This window comes from Electrophorus electricus, chromosome 25 (assembly GCF_041902795.1).
Source record: "Electrophorus electricus isolate QZ-2024a chromosome 25, ASM4190279v1, whole genome shotgun sequence".
NCBI lineage: Eukaryota > Metazoa > Chordata > Actinopteri > Gymnotiformes > Gymnotidae > Electrophorus > Electrophorus electricus.
Window position 1 is genome coordinate 2,146,097 of NC_137521.1, and position 24,113 is coordinate 2,170,209.

Genomic DNA, 24,113 nt, shown 5'->3' on the forward strand with positions numbered 1-24,113 from the left:
TAAAATTGCAAGCATACCTTTAGGTTGTTCAAGTCAGATGCCTCTCTGGCTCACAATCTCTTCTGCAAATGTAGTTAACACCAGGTTTTAATATCATTAATTGTCTGCTACCTGAGCTATTGAGCGACATGCTGGTACTCGTCGTCCTCTTAATAAGACATAACACTGAAGCTACATATTTATAGGTTGAGCCTCTGTCATTGCAAAGCACTGGGGTTCACATACACACACGCACGCACGCAGACACGTGCACACACACGCACAGACACACACGCACAGATACACACGCACAGACACACGCACGCACGCAGACACACACACGCACAGACACACACGCACACACACACAGACACGCACAGACACAGACACGCACACACACACGCACAGACACACACACGCACAGACACACACACGCACACACGCGCGCACGCACGCACACAGACACACACACGCACCCACACACGCGTGCACGCACACACACACACACACATGCGCACACACACACATACACACACAGACACACGCACACACACTCAGACTGACACAAAGAGATTTAGAATTGTGAAGGTGACTATTAGGAATTGAAACAGGATATTTCACACCCAAAAAGGCAAAAAGATGTGTATTAGATGCTAATCCTCTTACACTGGCATTAACAGGCTTGGCGATGGGGAATAAACATTTCTGCTCTCGGTGTTAGTAATAAGGTGTGTGTCTGTCTGTCAGTGAGATGGAAAGAGAGAGTCACCTGTCTCCAATAACCCGCTCACCATTCTCTAGATCACTGCTGTGGAATTATAGAAATATTTGTGCTCAGAACAGACATGTGTGAGCAAACAGTTGCTGCTTCGTTAGGTGTTGGCTCAGTGTGTACATTGGCGCGTTACATACTGTGTCCTGGTGCCATACCAGGACACTTTTTTTTGCCCTATTAACGGACAGTTAAGGGCACTGGCAGGCAGTGCGTGTTCTTTGCTAGAAAGGGGACATAGTAGCACAGTAACACTGACATCATATTTGGCATTTTTCATGCCCCGGTGCTGCCAAACTGATTAGATTTAGAATATCATTTACACTCAGTCCTACACAGCTGGCTTTATTGTTGGCTGGGTCATTTTGATACTGGTCAGCATAGCCCCCCACCCCTGCTCACTTTTCCCTGCTTTCTGTTTCTTATCTGACTGCAATGTGAGTGTGAAACCAGAGCGACGGGGAGAATGAGTAAGTGTGTAAATGGAAGATGGAATTGCTGTTTGTGTGCGCGTGGGGAGCGGGGGGGCGGCGTGTGCGTCCCATCTGTGGGCCGAGTGCCGAGGGAGAAAAGGCTTTGCGGGTTGGACGTGTAATCTGGCCCTCTTAGTAGAGTCTGATAAGAGCAGCTCGCTGCTTTAACTCTCAGTGAAAGAAGTGGGGCTTGCTCTCCCCCGTTCTGTCTTTCTCTGTTTGTCTCTCTCTCTCTCTCTCTCTCTCTCTCCTTCTCTCTATCCTGCCTTCTCATTCCTTCTTTTCTTTTTTTTTTTTTCTTTTCCATTCTCCCCTCCTTGTTCATTTTTTGATGCCTGCGTAGCTCCGCCCCCAAAGCCTAAGGTGTCCACGCTAAACGTGCGAGACGGTGATGGATTGCGCCTCACTTCCCTTTCCTGTCTGTCTCCGACACGCCGGGCCACAGCTACAGGCTTTTTTTTTTTTTTTCCCAGAGCACAAGCCCCGGAGCCGTCGCCACAGCGACTTTGCTGCTGCTAGCCAAAGTAAACCAGCACACGAGGGGATTCAGATGACGGCGGACATCCACCCATGCTCCTGTTCCTTTGGTGAACTCCGCTCCGCGCTACACCACGATGCCCGCAGGAGGCCGTGGGACGGGGCCAGGCCGCGTTGTGTCCCCCCGCCCTGTTCTGTACACGAGGGGCTCCTCTGCGATTTTTTTTTCCCCAAGCATGAAAGCCTCCGTTTACAGTCGGATGCGACGCCGATGTCTTCATGTGCGTTCATTAGGTGGCCGTTTGCAGGAACTGTCAGGCTGTGGAAAGAGTCACAGTTTCGGTTAGGCAGGAGCAAAGCTGCTTATGCAAGCACGTCTGGCTCTGATCCCTGTTTGTTGTGCTTATTGATTAATCTCCACAAAGAATGATTGATGCAGCATTTGTGGAAATTGAGAAAGTCACCTGTTTTACATGTTTGGCCAGAGAAAATCGTTTAAAAGGCATGGTGCCTAATCAGACGGCACAGTTAGCAGACAACAAAGGGCTGCTTTGTTTGGGGATGCATAAATTTAAGGCTCTTGCCACTGAGGGTAACAGCTTTGTGTGGGCAGGGAGTGTGTGGGTGTGTGCACTTCAGTGACTATCAGTATGTCTCTTAAGTCTGCGTGCATTACTAATGACTTGCAAGCTTTTGCATCAGACTGGCCACTTGGCCATCTAAAAATATATCAGTATATTATTCTCACAGACATTTTTTTAGTTGCTTTTGTTTAGTTCCTTCCTGCGTGTCTGTCAGAGCGATGCTCCTTCATACATCTCCAAAGGTTTTCATGCACAGAAATGATTTGAGAGTCATCGAAAACTTCAGCAGCAAAGTTCCATAATTCATTCCGACCGCCTCCCAGCGGCCCGCGACCAAAAGCCATCGTCTGAGCTTCCGGGACCAGCCACGCTCGGGGGCTTTGCACCGCCGGGGCTGCTGGCACCTGTCCGTCTTTATGTCTGAGCTAAGAAGTTACAGTGAGCCCCGTTATACTTCTCGGGAGCCGCAGGGGCAAGCGGGGCCGTTCCAGACAGGCGTCAACTTTTCTCGGCTCTCCGACAGCGGACGGGACTCGCCGGAGAAGTTGCGCTGCTCATAAATCACAGGAGTGCACGTCTTTGACTTGCACAGCACGGGCCAGCCGAGTCTGTTCGTTCTAATGCCAGTAGGTGTTAGCACACGTTTAACCTTTAGCTCTAATTAACAGAGCTCCTACGGGTCAGATCAGGTGAGTTTAGGTTGGGTAGCTTACTATGCATCTCTGTGCATTATAAACATTACTGCACGTTTTGGTTCATCACGGAAACGCGTCGGTTTAAATCACTTTTTCGCACAGTGATATTTAATAATAAGTGATATTTCATTGTTAGGGTCGTAAAAAGGGCCTGACACTTGTAAAAGAATTTTTAGGACCAGTATCCTTTCATCAGTGTACAGAGTTGATAGTCACGCCGGGCTTTTGTCTTGGCTTTGGCCATGTTTGTTTTGGTCCACCTGTAAGGTGCCAGCTCGCGCCACAGTGGCTGTATAGTGGAGCATTATGAGGCCTCCCTCACTGTGACCATGGTACCCCTGCTGTTCAGTTCTCAGTGTACTGCAGGTTTTGCGTCACTGGTGAATGAGTAGTCTGAGTGATAAGAAGCTGTGTGTGTCACTAACCAAAAAACTGGAGTTTCTCTCTCTCTCTCACACACGCACACACACAACTTGTCCGCATGTTCTGTTTGCTTTCTCACTCCGTACCCATCCCGCCGCTCCACACTGCTCCAATTACAGCAACTGATATGCTTTTGTGCAAACGAACGTCTGGGTATTGTGATTCGCCCACAATTCATTATCGGCAGCCTGCGTTACAGACCCATTACAGAGTGGAGACCTGCACACTGAAAGTGAAACCTTGCCACAGCACCAGCGCTGCATACTTCCTCCTAATAGGTTGTCTTCCCGCAGGGGCAGAGCTGCAGATATACTTGCTCCAGTAGAGCTTTTCCTTACTAAATAATGCCAAAAAGCTGACTCAGCTCATTTTAAAGCACCCATGCCACAGTGCAGACATTCAGCTACTGCAAGGTTGTGGATAAAAGCATTATTTGGACCAAAGGACTTGTAATCACAAAATAATCACATACATAACTCCTACGCAGAGAATGCTCACCTCAAGGGAGGCCAGCGTTACACAAAATGAAAATGAAATCGTTCTATTTAGTATGTCGTTGACTAGTGTATCTTTAGTATCTTCTGCAAATTTAGCCGGCCGATTCGTCTTACTTCTGAGGCAACCTGAGACAAGGTCGTCAAGCCTGATGAATGCTAAATCTAATTTTATGCCGGTATTATAATACACACAAATGATTGGCGCTCAGGAGCGTAGTGTGTGGACTAGTGTTAGCATTGACAAAGCAATTTAAAGACACTGTTATGGGGCTTCTCTATGTAGAACCGAAATGGACTTGGGGGAATTCATTATTTCCCAGCTCTGACTCCAATCGCTATAAAATGATTGTGCAATATCTCTTTTTACTGCAGTGAAAATTCATAACTTTCCTCTGCGGTCCTGAAGGCCAAATAAAAAAGAGGCAGGATGCATGTTGGATTTGCTGAGCATGGGTACACTTGGTGGTAGACAATCATAAAATGTGTTATTTTTCCTCAGCAAATCAATGTAACCAAGCCAGTGGGAATTAGATGCAATATCACAAGCCCTCCAGACATCAACAAAACATGGTCTATAGCACCAAAAATCGTTGTGGTGCCTGAATGCAATGGTCTTCCTATGAGGCAGCTGACCTGAATGTTAGGTCTGAGCTAAAATGCACTGATAAGCATTTGTGAATCACAGCAGATTTATGTGCGTTTCTGTTGCATAGGCCACTGGTATCAGAAGGCTGCGTTAGTCGCGCTATGTCCTGCCACGCGTAGGACATGCCCTGACAGCGGTATCCAGGGCTACACATTAGAAGAGAGTGACTGGATGCAGGAGGTGAGTGAGCTTTAGCAAAGATGTACGTTCTGAGTGATGGACCAGTGTCAGGTGCGTATAAATCGCTGGATCCCAGTCATTTATGAGGGCAACTTCTTTAGAAAACGCGAGCTCATCTCCGGATTGCTCTCCCTTCTTGAAGATCACAGCATTTAACGTCTCAACAAACAACGCTCTCGTTTTAACTTAAAAATAAGAGCTGGCCCAGCTTAGCGTTGGCAGCGATCCAGCAACCTTGGTGATTTCACGCCTAAATCCGCACAGGAAGGCCGATCTGGCGGCTCGCAGAGGGAGGACGCTGGGATGTGCGGGTCGTGGCCTTTAGGGTCGTGTCTGTGACCCCAGCTTGACCCCTGCAGCTCCGACACCACCACACGCCGTCCTCTAATAGCAACAACGCCTAACAGCCCCACAGGAAGCAATAACACCAGCCCTGTGCTATGCCAGTCTTTTTTTTCCATATTCTCTCTCTCTCTCTCTCTCTCTCTCTCTCTCCATTACCGGCCAAGCTTGTCACTTAAAAAAAAAGAGGCGGCACTCTTATTACCGCTTCTGTGACTAATGTGGACAATTCGTTTTTTATCCCCCCCTCTGTCTCGCTCTCACGAGGAGCCCAGGAGCCTTGTGCGCTGAGGAAATTGCACAGATATTTCACCGAGTGCGGATTTCTCCCCGACGCCGCCCGCCTGTCGCGCATCAAAGCGTTTGGATGCTCTTAAACAGGTGTAAGCGTAAGTCGCCGCTAAGCTTCCGAAAAACGCCCGAGCCGACTGTAACCGATTTAATCAAATTAGCCGCGTGATTCTGCGCCCGCCTCTCTCCCCGCCCCGCGCGTTTTTTGTTCCATCGCCCTACCCCTTCATGCGGAACGAGGGTGCCGCACTCCCGAGCTCCTGGTAGGTGGTCAATGGCGAGGACCCCCCGCTGCTCCGAGGTGACTTGGAATCCCTCCCCGAGCTGTTCACACTTCACCGCCAAGATTTAGCCGGACAGGAGCTTTGTGGAGATGTGTTTGACAGTTGAATCTGTGATTGATTCCTTGTTTAAAATGTTAAAATAATGCTTTTATATATTCATTTATTGATTTTTGTTTTATTTATTTATTTCTGGTCAACAACTATCTCGTTTGTTGGTTTCTTGGCAAGCAGGTCTGAATAATCGCTTTAAAAGTTTCAGGAAAAACGTTTGCTGGCTGTTGCTTGTGTTCGGAATGTGAGCGAACGGCCAAGGCCGACCCAGCGGTTTCTCCTCCATCGTACACGTCGTAAAAACAAAATGTCCTTATTTTGCCTATTCTCAATCACGATTAATAACCTGACAGGATGCAGCTTTGTATAGCGGACCACCTTCCAGGCTTCTTCCGCCTTCGTACGTCATCTGGTGGACTCGGTCAGACTGGCCAGAGCCCTGTGCCTGCTGTTCTCCCTGCAGGGTTTACACGAGCACCCCACTGCCATTCAGTAGGTGAGACCAAAAAGGAACTTGACACACGAGTTCTCCGTGGGTCGGCTGTGTCCAGTAACGTTGCTTTCTTCCGACCTTGCCTTGCCATCTGTCCTCCTCTTTTGCCTGGTCAATAGTGGCCGTTAAGGTGATAAAATGTGCGTATAACGATCACAGACGCAGGGTGTAATGTAAACATCGCCCGAGCACCTCCTACGTGCCCTAATCTGTCCTCATCGAGCACCTTTCACAGGACCCAATGCAGCAAGAGCCCAAGCCAGGCAGAAATTGAAAATGGCTTCTCAGACTTCTCCCTACAGTTTAGACAGGATGCAGTTCTTAGTTGCTGGCGAGTAGTTTTCATTTTAATTACGTGTTTGCGACAACATTTGTCAAGATTCTTAATGAAACACAGTCATGAAATCACAGTCGTGATATTGCACAGCTAAAACAATCCGATCTTTTCCCTAAATGATTCAGCTTTAATTACAAGCCTGGCAGAGCATTATCAGGGGAGATACCCGGTGTCTTGGGCTATCTGTGGGTCGTCTACAGTCGTCACCAGGTAGTAATCAACCGGGAAGCATTTGCGACAAGTAATCAAATTCACAATTATAGATCATTATATTTTAGATGTCCTATTACTTAATTGTCCTGTGAAATTTAATTTCTTCAAGAAAATTGTTTTCTGATTTGGAAGATGCTAATTGTTTACTAGTGGCGGCTGTTATTCCAAGGCTATTTGCATAAAGACTGTTGAATAATTGGTTGTTATATGTTTAATGAGGTGAGAGAGATGAGGCGGGACTGAAATGAATTAATGAAATGCAGACGTTCTGTTGACCCAGTAGTGCCCTTTGGGTAGTTCACTACCGATATCTGCATTTTTGAAGAGAAGAGTTTAATGGGTTGTTGATTCTTCAAGCAATGTAAATCACATTTACACATATTTATATTAAACATAAAAATTTAAAGTAAGTCAGCATAATAATGTTCATTTTTAGTCACTGTAATAAGTTATTATAATTAATAGTTTATCCATTTGACCCTTATTTTTTCCCCCAATAATTTTTTCTTCCAAATTGCAAGATACTAATTGTTTACTAATTGTTTATCAGTGCCAGGCATTATTTCAGCACTATTTGCATAAAACTGTTAGATGTTAACTTTGTTGTTTACAACCTTTCAACTAACTGTTAAATGATTTGTTGTTTACAACAGATCCTCTTTGCAAGACTGGATCAAAAAGCCACTAATTGCTGAATCATACATGCAGTCGTTTCAGTGCTCTGTCCCCTGGCACGAGCCATCTAAGAAACACACACCAGAGCTGATCGATATCGAGGGCTGGTCTGTGTAATTACAGATTTCCACTTAATGTGCGGTTTTCCTTACTTCAAAACATACCTAACCAAAGTCAGTTAGCTCTCACTGCCTAATACACGTACAACGTTCGACCCCACTGATTATAGCTAAATTGATAAATAATAAGAATACAACTAGTACCTGAGAGCAGTGGCACTGTATATTAGTCCGTTCAGCAACGCCTTTAAACTACGCTGTTCTCCACCTTATGGACCACTCCGCCCCCTTTGCAAAACGTGACGACCGATAGCACTGCGCGAGGTGAATTCCTGCTCAGTCCCCAAAACAAGCTCCCTGCATCCCCTCACCTGTGTGCCCACAACACCCCCACAACAACAGCACGTGACGCGTTCGGTGGAGACGGCTCAATCAGACGTATGACCTCAGGAGGCCGGTGTAGCGCGGCGCGGGCGGAGCGTAGGGGGTAAAGCTGTCGATTATGCGCCCGCCCGCTCGATAACGGCCTCGCGCGAGTGGCGGAGGGGCGGGGTTGGAGCCTCACACCGCTCGCTGGTGATGAGAGCTCGACAGAGGATCGCGTGCCGCTGGGATGTTGTTCGCTCGTTAGCGGTAGCGGGGGCCAACCTCTCCCGTCCGCGGTCGGCGGGTGGCGGCCCCCGGCCCACCGGGCCCGCACGGCTCGCCATCTCCACCCCCCTGTAGCTCGAATCAAGGCACGCTGCGTTGTCAGGCCCATTTCGGCTGAGCAGAGTAATCAGAGTCTTCTGCCTACTCGGTGCGTATGATGTGTAGCGGGGGGGAGGGAGACGCTCCCCATATGTTCAGAACCTTCCGCTTTCGGCTAGACCTAAGCGGAATCCTGAAAGTTATTTGCCATTTTTAAAAAGGTAAAAGAAGTCATTCTAACCCATGCTTCCATCTTGCACATGTACTGACTGTGTCCTGTCTAAAGCTTCGATGCTTTCTTTCTCACCTTGGCTTGGGAATGTGTCGTCTGCGTGTGTTTCAGAACAAAGGTCCGCGGCAGTGATGCTGGATGTTGTGTGCTCTGTGTGTTGCTGTTAAACTGAGGCTAAAGTCTCTCTGAAATTCTCTCACTCATGCTGTCAGTCTGTCTTGTCCTCGCTACAGCTGAAGACACCCTGAGTCCGCACTGAGTATTCATTAATATGCACTGAGTATTCATTAATATGCACTGAGTATGCACTGAATATTCATACAACAAAACAAAACAAACACACAGGCCTGCAAAGCCCACTGACTCAACCACGTCCATCTTCCTTATAAACTTTTCTGCCCGCCTCCCCCCAGTTTTATTCGGGCATTTCAGCCCACTAACATCCTGATCACAAACTTTTCCCAGGTGGTATTTTTGTGTTGTAGTTGAACTAGTTTCGGAACCCTTTGTGAGCTCATGCGACAGCAGGGAGAAAACCCCCCCCCCAAAAAGCCAAAATATGCAGAGCATGAGGCTCAGGTTTAATTTGTAACAACTGATGGCTCCCATATGCCAGACTTCTGCCTTGCCCGAGATGGATGCGAAGCCTCCGAGTTACGTAAGCGCTGATGGCTCCCAGCGTACCATCTTACCAGCCACTTCACGGTTCCCGCAGGTTAAGGCCATACTCTGCCCTTGTTTCCTTAACACACCGATCCCGTGGAGACCCCACCCACCATCGACAGGCTAAAAAAACACAGACCGGATTTCCTGGGCCGGGAATTACGGCTCTGAGCGGACCAGGATCGGCCCGAGCCGAATTCAACTGAGTTGCGCCTACATGAATATGAACAGATTTCTTATCATACAAATGTAAGTAGAATATATATACATATATATGTCAGGTAGGCTCAACCAGATCCTCAGTAATCTTACAGCAGACAGAGTATTTTCTAACCAGCCCATGAATATATATTTGTTTTCCTTGGCTGTTAGTCAGCCTCCCTCTTTTTATCCGTAAACCTGTATTTCCCGAGCTGGCGTTACCTTATTAACCTCTACAAACAATGAAGGATTGCTGAAAACTCATGCCTAACCCTTAAGAGATTGTGAAAAAGCCGCAGAGACTCACGCCAGAGGTCAACCTTCACCACCTTACCCTTCGTCTGACCTTGATAGTTGCTGGTGAATGAAGTGAAGGCTTTCTGCATTAGCTGTGCCGGGTCTGTGTGCACGCATCTCTCTAGAATGAAAGCAGTCAGCACGGTTATTCAAACTCGTGCGGCGCTTAATGTGACGCCTTTGAATTTTGCAGCGTTTCTTTGTTTTCTTCTTGTTCCTTTTCTTTGTGTTTATATCAGTAGCCTGGTTCTGCCAAAGCAACAAAGCCTCCTGTGGTTGTTGCGGTGTCGTAACACCTGTCGGAGATCAGGTTGCTGTGTGTTTTGAAACGGAGACCCTGAACAGACCCTGTAATCTTGACTGTATAGGTAATCATTGTAATATGCACTGCCGCTCGTCGTATCTCGCGCCACAATACAAATGTTAAAAAATGTACAGCTAAAAGATGTGCAGTAGGGAAAGGTTTGTCAAGAATGGAAAATAAATTCGCCATGGTAAGAAGTACATTTCTCACTCCAAATCAAAGTAAATCTTTGAATTTAAAAAAGTATTAGTTTTTATTTATGTATATATTTATTTATGTTCTTTAGCCAGAGTTAGCAGTGGAGAGATGTCACTCGTGTACTGTTGTTTGAATGCCATAAAATGTGACTATCACAGACTTGTGGTTTCAGAGCTGTTAGTTTAGCTGTTAGCTGTTAGAAGCGCTCACTCCCTGCGCTCACTCTCTGCACTCACTCCCTGCACACACCCCCTGAGCATACTTCATACACATACACTCTGCGCTCCCTCTTCGGGCTCGAGGCGCAGAGTTGCTGAGAGCTGTTGCTGCTCCAGTGAACCTGTACCTCTCTGGCCTCCAGCGTGGTGCTGGCAGAGAGCCAAAGCCCCCACTCTTCCCTGACCTCGGCGCTGAGCATGCTGGGAAAGATGATGTCGGTGGGCAAAAGGCGGAGGTGGGGGAGGTGCGGGACGTTCCTCACCAATTAAACCCCAGCTTGGGCCCACCTGCTCAGGCTGTCAGCAGTGCCACTGCCTCTGGCTCGTCATGGGGCCCAAAACTCTCGCTGCCGTGACAGGCCTTAAATTACACCGGCTCTTTTGGGGAACATGGGCAGAATTTGGAGAAGGCTCTTTGGAGCAACACTTCTGCTGTCTATGAATTGTGCTAACTCTCCTCTACACTCTTTTCTCCATCGCTCCCTCTCACTCATTTTCCCCCTCCCCGTCTCCCTCTCGGGCTCTCACGCGCTTGTGCTCACTCACTCACACACACACATGCAACATACGCACGACACATTGCTACACAAAACTTTGCCTTAACTTTGGTTTTGACATTTTCTTACAATGACCCACTGTTGGGAAAAAACCCCCCCAAAAAAACTACGAATGAAATTGTGGATGAAGGAACGAATGAAGGAATGAATTAATCATTGAATTCATTGGATGTGCATTTCTTTTGTTGTTAAATATAAGAAAAGGTGGTCCTAGGTGCCTGTGTCAGAATAGCAAAACAATTGACACGTGAAGACACTCACTAATATACTCATTAATCACATGGTAAAACACCCTAGTGAACTTATTTTTGAATGTGTGTTTTTTTATGCAGGCCTCGTCTGTTACACACTGTAGGCAAATAGGCATACAGTAAATTGCTTTTGAATGCTAACATAGCCACACTCTAATTAAGCATCATAGCAAGATTTAGAAACATGTTCAAATTATAAGACCTGTTTTATAAGATAATTAAGTGACAAAATAACTAAAGGTTTTTTTTCCATTTATGAAATCTTGGTATTTTACCACTGTGCTAAAACTGTTCAACAAACTTGAGAGCGCAGTGAGAACCTGTGCCGTCTCAGGAGATCACGAGAAGAGTGCATCTCGCTGTTCTAGCGGGTGTGGTCTACCAAATATTTGTGTTTATTGTCACAAATAATGATTTTTATCACTTGTTTGTTTATTTCATCTTTTTTTAATGGCTTAATATCTCGGTTATCACCAGGCCGTATCTGTGGATTGTTCTCAGATTTTGCTTATTGGTGCTCTGGTCTTCAGCTTCTGGGGCTCCATGCAGGAGTTTGAACAGTGATGGAATTTTTAGAGCTTTACAGCAAATTAAGTGGTAACCACTTTGCGGCTCTGAAATCACAACGTGTACCTTTTGCCATAATTGGTTAATTCCCCAATGGATTTAATGGAATTTTGCTCCCCTTTTCTGTCTCCCTGTATCAACCTCTTTACACCGGACTCCTCTGCAGCTCCTTATTATTCCGCTCCGGTTCTTGCTGGGCAGCCTCGCCCCGGCCGTTTCACAGAACTTGGGGGAGAAAAAAAAATCCATTAACTTTGATGACAGGAAGACAGATTGCAGCTTATTCTGGAACATGACATTCTAATCAGCATGCATGTTAATTAAGAGCAGTTTATTGAAATGTTTCTTGCGGGATCAGTCAGGTGGAACAGTTAATGGATGTCAGCAGCAGTGTTTAGGAGGAGGTACCGCTGAGCCGCAGGCTGACGGACCCGACCGGCCCCGGAGTTCCTGCTCCTCGCCTCCCACCCACGATTCCACTGGCCCTGAGCTCGGCAGCAGAAGAGCAACCGGGATTGGGAGGAGACGTTTGTCTTGGGCCTTACTTGGGCCTTGGTGATCTGGGCAGAAAACTGGATTAGGATTTGGATTATGTGGGCTAATCTGAGGGACTGGGTGTGCGTTATTTATATTTACTTGGAGTGCATATATTATTGTGGACCCACACAGCAATTCAAGTCCAAGGGCCCTTATTGTCCGGGACTATTTTTGACTTTGGTATGGACCTGATTGCATTTATTAGTGTCCAGAAAGATCTGCTGAAGTTCGTTTAATGCGCACCATATGGTCCATGTCAGCGCGTGGCCCTTCCCCGTTAAGGAAGCCGCGGGTAGAAGCGAAACGTGGCAGACGGCGGATGTAATCGCGGCACTCAGAACGGAGGTGGTCCGTCCCCGAGTGCCGTGCGGAACAGAGTAACTCCTTGTGCTCCGTGCAGACCTTGCTCACCTGTCAAGCAGAGAGCCTGCAGACCACAGCTGTGGCGCTGTGTTTCCATTGGCCTTGACTTTCATTTGCTTAAAAGTCTCCTGGGGGTTGGGGGGTGGGGGTGGTGTTGGGCAGTGGGTGGAAAAACTGAGATCAGGGTCAGCTGCCAGGCTTTAAGTGCCAGAGCAAAATGCTCAAATATTCATTTGCACCGAGTCACCTGTTTTTCTTGGTGTCGGTTGAAGCCATCGTTGGCAGTGGGCATCTCTAAGCGCGTTAGCGTGAATGTTTGTGCAGCCCCCTGCACCTTATAAAGCCATGAAACACAGGCAAGAGATGACTGTGGTAACTGGATGTATCCCTCTGGAGTAGATGCATCTGTAGGACACAATCCTTTCAGACGTCTTAAGAAGATGGATGATTGTAAGACACAAGCAGAGCAGACGATGCGGCCAGTCGCTTGATTTGATGGACACGTGCGGCGTTTCGCGGGGAAGGCTGATAGTGGGCATCTGATCATGCAGACAGTGACACAGTGCCAGACCGAGCACCGTACGTTTACTCTTTACTCTTAGACACCGAACGGGACCCTGTGATTTAACACGGATCTTAATAGTACATCTCCCTGATGTCAAGGCATACCCAGCAAGGTCACTGAGAAACATCTTAGCAGAGTTGAATCATTAATCAGACTTTTCAGAAGAGTTATGTCAAGCTTTCAAACAGCTTGAAATAGTACCAAACCAAAAGATGTTTCTGTTTTGGAAAGGCAGTATAAAAAAAAAGGACAAAGTTTGTCTGGGCAGGTTTTTTTTTTTTAATTGTTCCTTTGTCCGTAAGCCTCCTTACAAACATGTCATGAAGCAAAATGAAACTTTTTGTCATGCTTTCATGTAAACAGTGAGGCAATTTTTGGAACCAAATTGACAGTGATTATCGTTCCAAGAAGTCTAGTTTCTACCTAGTGCAAAGTATGATTTATTGCCATGAAAAATACTTTTCCCAAGCAGTAGGCAAAAAACAAGGCCATACAAATTATATGCAGTTGATATATTATTTCTCACCGTTATGTGATTTCTGTTGTCATGGTATGCTTGTTATTGTACATGCTTATATGATTATTAAAACTTAGCAAAACGCTTTTTCCTTGTGTTTGGTGGTGTAACCTTCCATTAATTATTAACACAGAAATGGTCTTAAAATATTCTCTGGTTTCTTTAATGGTGTGAAACTCATGCAGTGATGATTTATGGGAAAAGAGGATTTAAAACACAAACACTGAAGGAGGAGGTGCTGGGTGTTCGCTTGTTTGACTTCCAAGAACATTAAACTCACCAGATGTTTGTGCCAATCCGTAACCCCTTTTGCTTGGCTGCAATTTCTCTTACCTGAAGTGAGCGATGTGTTGTGGCAAGTCCAAAGTCCAAAGTAAACACAACCCAAGGAAGGCCATCGAACCTTCTTTTTTTTTTTTTGACTGCTATCAGACCGATGTGCCACGATCTTAAATATGCTGCTTTTCAATGATTTAGAGATGTTTTGGGGGAGAAAAATCTAGGTGACCGGTATTTTGCACACATTCAAAAATGCCTGCAAAAGGCCATAACCTAAACCATTCCCTCCTTTCTTCATTTCATCGTAATTTTCATTTCTGAAATTACACATTGGGCCAGATTCATAAACCTTGACGGTAATGCAAAAAGTGCAACACGGTATTGAATTCCTATTCGTAAAGTTACCATGGCGATAAATAGCATCGGTGTCAACTTTTTGCTGTGCTAAACTCACTTGTGCCCTAGGTGAAAGCCAATCAAAGTTGACATGTAAATGAGACCATGCATATTAAATACCCATGCCAAGATACAGGCGACTGCCTAGCCCTGCTCATGCAACTAGTGATACGTGATTAAACTGCTACTTCTTACGGCAAAAGTTTACGGCATTCTGAGATCCTGCTCAACAAGTCACCTCCCCCTTCTTTTTTTCTTACTTCTACTCCTATTTTGTGTAGTTGCAGTCGCAAAGTTTGCCGTCATCACTCCGAACAAACGAAAAACAGCCTTTCAAATACATTTCTCAATTAGCTGAATGTGTGTTGATGGCTTGCGTGTGTAACTTGCATGTGTAATCAAACACTGTTAGAGAAAAATAATCTAATCCACATCAGCTCCTTATAGGCACATTTGCCATCAGGCAGAATCACTAATTTCATTTGCAAATGAGGACAAAATGAGGCAGCAGTTTCTGGAGGTAGGTTTTATGAATTTGACCCATTATCTTTACATTTTATGTCATTTCTACAAAAATGTATTTACAGTTGGACCCAATTGATCTAATTTTAAATAAACACAAAATATTAAACCAATCAATCAGCAAGAACGAAGCCTATGTGCTCCCTCAGATTTAGGGTCTAATTCATCTTTTTGTCAAAGGTAATTTTTTTTTAAAGACTGACAAAAACAAACAAAATCTACTGGTCTAGTTTATTGTCCATGTTGTCCCCTCAAATGGAATTTTGGCTTTGTGGTGTTTTTCCCAAAAAACCAAATATGAATATTGCTTCATATGTACATGCTCCATGGTAACTCACCTAAACTGAGCTCATCCTAAACGCAGACACCTAGCTCCTGACAGCATGACTTCACAGGTCTATAGGAGAAAGGGGATTTTGGTCCAGCTTCATCACCAAGTCTAGTCATATATACATTTCTGGGGCTTCCACAGGCTCTGGCTTGAGCGCTGCGTTATAAACCTGTACCATGACATTTATTTTTTCCAATAATGGCTTTTAGTAGATTGTACAGTGAATGTGTTAATATTCACACCAGCGCTGCTTCTTTATCTACTTATACTCTCTTGTAATTGGTCTAAAGCCTTTTATCACCCCCAACACCACCACCACACCACCACTCTCTCTGCCTGTATGGTCCCAGCCTGACTCGCTCCCGATCTTCCCAGCGGCTTCTTCTAAGGCTCCTCATTACAACACCCCCCCACCCCCACCCACCCACTCCCGAGTACGTGGCTGGCCACGTTTCAAGCGACGCAACGAGAGAAGTGCCAGCCGAAAAGAAAAGCGAAGGCACTGAAGTCGCTGCTAAACGTGTCACCTCCGAGGCACGCTTCCCCCTTTTAATCACGGGGGGCTGGGGCTTAGATGAAAGGAGACATGGATTGTCATCTTTTCCGCGCAGTTCACAGAAGAGCTCGTCTGAGTGCAGCCTGCACAGATACTACAGTTGGGATTAATGCCACTTGGCATCTATAGAATGAATTAGCCTAATGTTCTTTTTGTCTTACACCGAGACCAATAACAAATGCCTTATTTGTGGTTCTGTTGTGTTCAACAGCAGTAGCTTTTAATTAGGTGTGGACCTTCTTAATATCCATTTGTTTCCATTGCCTGTTTCTCACAAATCGTATCTACAACGATCGCTGCACGAATTAAGGCAGAGATATTTATAAACACCATATTCTTTGGAAAAGGGTCCAGCAGGCAGGCCACCATCAGGCTGGGCAGTATAGTAGGGATCACCTAAGGTACATTAACATATCTGCATTTATATGCATTTACATTAACATATGTGCTTTCAGAGTGGCTGACCCAGCAGTGCCATGCCATGAAGATACAAGTTTGAGTCTCAGCTGTGCCATGTAGTGCAGCTGGGTGTCTCTGTGAATGCAATTAGCAGTGGCGAAAGAGGGCAGTTCTGTTCCCCTGGCCCTTATCTGTGGAGTGATGTTTCAGCTGCTCAGTTGTCTGCATGGTCTTGTGGCTTTGAGAAATTGAAGGCCATTGAACACATCAGATGGTCTGGAGTTCAGAGTTCAAAAGGAGGCAGGTTTGAGGTGTGCCTCTTAGCATGGTGGGGGTTTGGGGGATGGGATAATTGCATTGGCTGTTAAGCCAAACAGCATTTGTAAAAACACATCTGCTGGCACCATATTGTTTGTTTTTCTGTTCTTGTTTTCATTTTTTTCCCTCTCTTTTCCCCATCCACATGTAGGAGAAAGAAGTTGCTGGTAATTTATTTGCAGAAAAACTTGGCTGCGTGACGAGCGTGATGCAGGAAATCAGACGAGTCACAGTTGAGACAGTAGGACAGTGGGTTTCAGAGAGTGAGGAGAGAAACCCTGCACGAATGCAGTCAGTAGAGTAGCGGAAGTGCTCGGTTATTATTAGGTACAGTCGCGCAGACAGGCCTTCGGATTGAGTCTCCTTCCACTCGATTCATCTAGTGGCCAGGGCCTCGCGTGCATGAAAGGTGTGCCTCAAATTAGCCATGCCCTTATCCAAGCCTTGCTCTCATCCGTCTGCCAACAGGGGCCTGTCTGTATCCATTGGCTTACCTCACGTTTTTTCTGTGGTGAGGGTTCATCAGCACTTCCCGCTGCTTTTGTTTGCTAGGCTTTGTATCTCGTTAACCCGTTCCTCTCCGGCCACCCCCACCTCGAGCCTCACCCCCTTTTCCAAGCTTTTTGTCAAACCTTTCCCTTTTCCTCAGCTCCGCAAACAGCCTGATATGGGAAACGTGATGGTCCAATAAATAGAGCTTAAGTCTCCGGCAGGATGGGAATAGTTATTTAAATTAGCCCGGTTTATGGCTATAAAGAAGTGCACTTCCTCACCTAAAGGAAATGGCTCTGTCGGAGTTATCTGCCGAACAGCTTTAAATGATAGAGGCGCACTTCCAGACCTGTACGCTTTCATTGTCAAACGAAAATCCTTTTGAGAGCGTTAATGTATTTTAACATCTGTCCTTCTGAGAAGGAGAGATGGAACTTTCACCCATGTGTGCACAAGGAGTAAAACACATTTATCTTGAGCTGTTGCCAAGCCCTAAATAATCTATTAATAAGACTATATATATATATATATATATAAAATATGTGTGTGTGTGAAGTCTGTCTTCATTTCATTCAAAATGACAGACCCTCATCATAGAAGAGATACCAGAGCCTTCCATGCTAAGCTAGACTCACTGGTGGAAAGTGGAAAAAAAATATATAGTTGAAGGTAATGCCACAAGAGTTGTTATCTCTGACACAAGCACCCTCACTCTTCCAAAGTTTACCCAAGCTTTACAGCTATTGAAAGCTGACATATGTGATAAAATTGACTCCAACATTGACTCTCTGTCTATACCAGCCTTCATTCGGAAATAGCATGTTGGGCAAGAGTTTGTGTTTATGTGTATAGTTCTATAACATGGCTCCAACTCACCTTGGATGTACATAGCCACACTATTTAAGAGCTGGAACACTGTGCTACAGCTCACAGAAACATTGCTGCATGCTTGAATCCGCAAACACTGAACTTGCCGAAGAAGTCAATGCGTTGAAAGCAGAACATTAGCCTTTATGTTTAGGGTGCGTTACTGCCACATCAGGGATAAGATCCTCCGAAGGGTGGCTGATGCATCAAGGCAGTAAATTGCTAATGTTTCCAGATTTTACTGTTGAAGTGGCAAAAAAAAAAAAAAAAAAACACCACAAAAAAAACTTACCTGATCACTCCAGGATCAATCCGGCCTTTTTTCTCCTAGCTGAACCTAGTCACCCTTCTGTCGGGAGCAGTCCACAAGTTCGTTGGTCTGTCTGCAGCTATGCAGGACAGTGAAGTGAGAGAGGGTGCACTTATGCAAGCATTCTTAAAAGAGCATAGGCCTCTTAATATAAATGTGCTCTTTTTTGGTGTGTTATAAAATAATTGCACTCGGCCTGGCTTTTAGCAAGCTGGAATGTTCCAAGGGACATGAAGAAGAACTGTTTAGGCAGTAATTGTGTCACGTGTATGTTGATCCGTCAGCGGTCGAATATTGTCTTCTATGGTTTCTCTCTTTAATCTGGTCCTTTGGTCTTCAGTAACAAAACCCAAATACTCTCATTGATGGTGGTCATCTTGAATTGCAACGTATAACTTTGCACTGTAGCTACATAGAAGATTGGTCAGACAATTGTATCATTCTAATTTAGACAGTAAAGCGAGGTGGAACAACCATTCTAATACATAATTCAGTTCCATTATTAACCAATGTCAAGGCCGATACTAACGGCAGATATTGTAACTGGTAAGATCTATAATACACCAGTAATTCTTGCCAACCTGTATGCCCACAACTGGGATAATGGAAATATTTTTTCAGACCTTTCTATTCTCCTTTCAAGATATGAATTCTCACTCCCTTACCCTTGGGGGCATTATATGCCTTATCCTTGGGGGCAACTTCAGTTGTTGGTGTAATCCTTCTCTACATCGATCCACTATGAATGTCAAACCTCAATACAAAATCTGACAAAATGATCAAATCCTTCCTAAAAGAGGTTTCTGTATCAGGTATCTGGAGGTTTCTGAACACCACCACTAGAGCATAATCTATTTCCTCACATTTACACCATACACTTACTCACATTGTTGATTGTTTCTTTTTTTAGATAATAGACTCCTCCCTTCTGCGTGTTCTTGCACTTACGCTCGTATTGTTATATCTGACTGTGGGTCTGTTACATCTGGTTTGATTTGGGAAGGCGATACCGTATCGTGCCCATCTTGGCATATTAATAGTTGTCTTTTCTCCATCAACAATTTTCTTAACTTGCTCTCTGGACAAATGTATGTGTTTATTGAGATGAATAAAACAGAGGACATATCTCCCTCAGTTCTGTGAGGTGGGACACCTTTAAAGCTTACAAATTATCTCATATACAAGCTATGAAAAAAAGATGAGGGGTAAAAAAAAAAAAAAGTGATTGAATTAGTGACTCATATTTCACAACCGGACCATATTTACACTTCCTCACCCTCCTCAGTCATACTAAAAAACAAACTTCCATCATAAGCAGAATATTACATTCTCTCCACAACTCAAGCAGAGGATATTGTATTTAAATGTAAATATAGTCAATGTGCAGGTGAAAAGGCTAGTACATTATTAGCCCGTTATTTGCATCAGATATCCCATGCACTTCAAATTCAAATGTCCTCAGATATTACAGCAGACCCACAGTTAACAAATGATCAGTTCAAACAGTACTATAGTGCTACAACTTTCTACAACTCGGACCAATCAGTTGACTCTTCAAACTTGGACGCACTTTTAATGATTTTCCTGGAACCCATTACAGCAGAGGAAATAGGAACACAGCAGCGTGATAAATGCCCGGGACCAGATGTACGGCCTACGGAATTGTATAAGAAAGTTTTTGATAAATTATTCCCTCATTTAATCGACAAGTTTAACGATTCTTTCACTTCTAATTGTCCAAGTCATTGATGCAACCATCCATTTCCTTTAGTTTAAAGAAGAATAAAGATTCCCCCCCCCCCCCCCCCCCACCTGCAGTTCGGACCAACTTATATCTTTGTTTATGAAGATGTGCAATTATTGGCCAAAGTTTTGACTCTGAGGCGGGAATCTGCCCTACCTACCACAATTTCAAATCATCAAACAAGCTTGGTTTTTAAAAATAAACCAAGTAGCATCTTTAATATCAGATGCTTATTTAATATCTCTTGGAATTTTACCTTTTGGGTAAAACTTTTATGCATCATTTAGAACTAATCATATGCATCGTTATTGCCTTTGAGCTCGTTTTCAAAGCTTTATGGACTTACCCTCAGGTTTGGAGTATGGAGAGGTAGTATTTTACAAAAGGTATTGCTCAGCCCTTTTTATCTCAGACACATTATCATGTGTCTTATCTACACTAGAGAATTTTGGATCTCGTTCTGGATGTAAACTCAATTTAGATAAAAGTGAGTAGTTTCCCCTAAATCTACCTGCTTGTAACTTCCTCTTACACACTTTACTCTAAAAGGTTGTTCACTAGAACATGTTTAGATAATCAGTTTACAGATACATTTGAGAATCTATTCCAGGCCGATTTTGAACCTTTTCTGAACAAAGCCAAACTGGACCTAAAGCACTGGTCACTTCTTCCCTTATCTTTAGCACATTACGTAAATCAAAATGAATGCGCTTCCTAAATTTCTATATCTATTTCCACTGTTTTTAAAGATATCATTTTTCCGAAGATTGCTTGGGATTGTATCGGAATTCCATTGGGGTGGAAATTCCCTGAGACTGTGGAAAATACAATTAGAGAGACATAATAGTGTAAGAGGATTTGCATTATCCAACTTTCCATTTTATTATTGGACCACCAACCTTCATCATTGCACTTCCTCCACATTCATCATTGGTTAAATTTCCTGCAATTTCCTTCTGGATCAATAAAGTGTCATCTTAAAGTTTGATAAATTAAATATAGATATTTCTTGGGTAAAAATGGAATGCTTTTCTTGTAGACCATCCTATCACTAATATACTCCTTTACCAACTATCCTACTGTATCATATACCAAAAATGTAATGGTGAAATCCACACTTAAAATTTGGACGCAATTTAAACGCCTTTTTGGATTTTGGTCTTGCATGCCCATCTGTATTGAAATCATACTTTTCTTCCATCCATAATAATCAGGGCTTTCCCATTATGCTCAGAACTTGGCATTTTCTCTCTGTCAGTACCTCAGTGAGAATTTTGCATAATTCCAAATCTCCAGCACAGATTTAGCCTCCCAATATCTCCCAGCTTCAGTATCTACAACTCTGCAGCTTTGCTCATAACAAGACACCTCTTTCCCCTAATGAACCCGAAAGCCCTATGTTGGCAATTTTCAAAAAATGCTCATTGATTAGAAAGTTTCAATATGCATGCTAGAATTTTCTCAGTATATAATCATTCTCTGTGTACTATTAAGAGTGTATGGGAAACGCATCCTGGTGAGGAATTGGCTGGCATATGGAAAGCAATGTTGTCATATTCATTCCTATTCCTGCTGCATCAGATATGCTATGCTACACTTTAAAATCCTTTATCATTCTCATTGGGATAAAGTCAGGCTTTCAAAATCACTCTTTTAAATTCACATGTTTGTATCTTTCCCCACCCAGCCTAGTTTTGGTCTAATATTTTAAATATAAGTGTGCTGGTTAATCCTATCCCTGAAACTACCCTGTTTGGTATGTTGCCATCCAACCTACTGATTCTAAACTACAATGCTGATTTCATAGCATTTGCTGTAGTGTTATCCAGAAGACTTATCTTGCTGGGATGGAAATCGCCTTCATCTCCATCTGTTTTCCACTGGTTAAAAGATTTATTACTTTTTTCCAAACTTGAGAAATTTAAAGCTACTCCACTTGTAAGTTCTCTAAGAAGTGGTACACTTTTCTTGACTATTTAAAGTCTGTTCAGTTCCCTTCTGCAACTCTGTAATTTGTTGTTGTCGTGTATGTATTTATTTCTTTATTAACTGCGTTATGATATTTAACGAGAAGGCCTAGGCTTTCAGAAGACTCCTTCTTTTTTCTTTGTCTTGTTTTCTTCAAATTTCATTTGTGACTAGCTGAGTAGGGGATCTTTATTCAACTGTTCATGTTTTAAGTGAAGGTTAAGCCATTATATTCTTATATTAGTCTAGATCTAGGCTTTACCTCTTGCTTGTCAGAAAGTCTATCTAACATGCACAACTATGTTGTTATTGTTTGAACCCAGTAAATGTGCAAGAATAAAATCAATAAAAAGAACTGTCAAAAAACAAACAAACAAACAACAACAAAAATCCAAAGGTTTGGGGCAAATTAAACAGTGATCAGTTTTGATGTCAGCTCAGTTTAAGTCATGGCACTGTTTTCTGTTGAGATGTCATATCTTCTCTCTTGCGACTTATGTTTTTGGACACTTTGACTTTTTAAATAGGCCCTGATGAAAGACTGGGGTGACAAGCTTAACTTTTCTCATTGAACTGAAGTTTAATTAATTACTTGAAAAATGATGTTTTGAGAAAAAGTCGACAGCTCCAGGATGCAGCTGTGTGCCAGTTATGCCTATCTTGGAACTGATTGTTTCCCATTTTTTTAGAATGACTCAAAATCCATCAAAGGAAACCCTTTCAACACTCATATTATCTAATGTTAGGTAGTACAAGATTGATTACATCTTTGAAGATAAACTTTGCTGTAAAACATCCTACTTATGCCTGCTGTTATATGTTAAGAGTCTTAAATGTTCCATAAACAGCAACAGGTTCCTCTTTACTATTAGTAACACATTACCATTTCTATTAGAAAAGCCCCTTTGCTATGGGATTATCATATCATATCAATGTTAATGACTAACAGATAATAGATCTTACACCATTTGATATCATAAAGCCACAAATATTACGTCCATTGGACTATTTTGAATAGTAGTGTTTATTAAACTGATCATGCTTATACCATTTAAATTTCTGTGACACTTTTTCTCTCAGTCTAGTGGGCTCATAGTGGGTTGATCTGTCATTAAAATGCTCCTTAATTTAAAGAAAAGTTGGGAACTCCTTTTATAGGGGTCAGGATGTTGAATTTGTTTAGCTGTACACCTAATGTTTGGCTGGAAAGGGTCCAAAAACCTGTTTTAGGAGGTATGAGGATTAATAATTCCTTCAGATCACATGGATTCTGGAAATGCGAATGCAACGTTGTATAGATATATTACACCAGATACAATATTCCACCGTGATATCGAGCAAAGACTGCTTTGTCCGTATATTAATAGGCTCTTCAGTGCAATTTGTAAATGTGAAGGCTCTGATAAAATGAATTCCCTGGGGGAAAAAAAGACAAAACATCTTGTGGTGTGGTTTATCTGACTTTATTCCAGGCAAGGTCACTTTTCAAATAAACTCATACCTAAATAATACATGAGAGACGCCTGCCTCGGAGCTATGACTTGCAGTGTATGAAACGTCCGCACAAACATTTTTGGACACCGCACGTTTGCCAGCTCAGCTCAGTTTCGTCAGCGTCAGTCAGACCATTCTGGATGATCCTGCTTGAACCGACCCGCTCGCTCCAGCAGTTCAACTTTTAGAGCTTTTTTGTCAGATAATTAGTTAATTCATTTAACATAATGCATTTTTGTTCATCAGATGTCAGAGGCTGTCCATTTCAGATGAGCAGAATACATAATGCAGTGCTAGCGTCTTACATAATAGATGATCACGTCCATTGGCTGATGTCTCTGGCTCGCTCTGGCTGATGACAAGGACTCACGCTATCCTTTCTTCTATTGCTTGCTCTCGGGATCTACCTTTTAATACCCGCGCTACGCTCGAGCAGATCTGTATATAGATCTGTTCCTGTATTTCTCCTTTAGCCAGATGGGCCCATTAAATCACAGCAACCCCGATCACGGGAAGTTCCTCGCCTTTCATCTTTCCACTCGCCGGTGCCAACCCCGCCCCCAGCAATGGCGGCCCCAGTGCCCCAGACACGCCTGTTGCTTAAACACCCCCCCCCCCCCGGCCCCCCTTTTTTAAATCTCCCTTGACGACTCGCTTTTTATATCCGTCCTGTTCGGTTCCTGTAGCTCAGTTTGCAAACACGGTCCACGTTTCAGCACACCACGTCTGAAAGGGGCCGCTCACGTGCCTCTCTTTCCCGCGATCTCATTGGCTACGCAGCAAAGGGCCTCTGGCTCCAGCCCTGC

General features: G+C 43.9%; 1 protein-coding gene across 3 annotated transcripts in view; it reads left to right on the forward strand.

Moving 5' to 3' along the window:
* The window catches only part of fbxl17 (F-box and leucine-rich repeat protein 17), a 171,471-nt gene that overhangs the window by 123,559 nt on the left and 23,799 nt on the right, over positions 1-24,113 (forward strand). For 2 of the 3 annotated variants that reach the window (XM_081707612.1, XM_081707613.1), the window contains one exon: positions 1,698-13,716. The exons of the other annotated variant lie outside the window; for it this stretch is intronic. In XM_081707612.1, coding sequence (XP_081563738.1) covers positions 1,698-2,131 — 434 coding nt within the window. In that variant the 3' untranslated portion in view covers positions 2,132-13,716. Of the gene's footprint in view, positions 1-1,697; positions 13,717-24,113 lie in introns of those variants that run through there. 3 annotated transcript variants of the gene reach the window in all.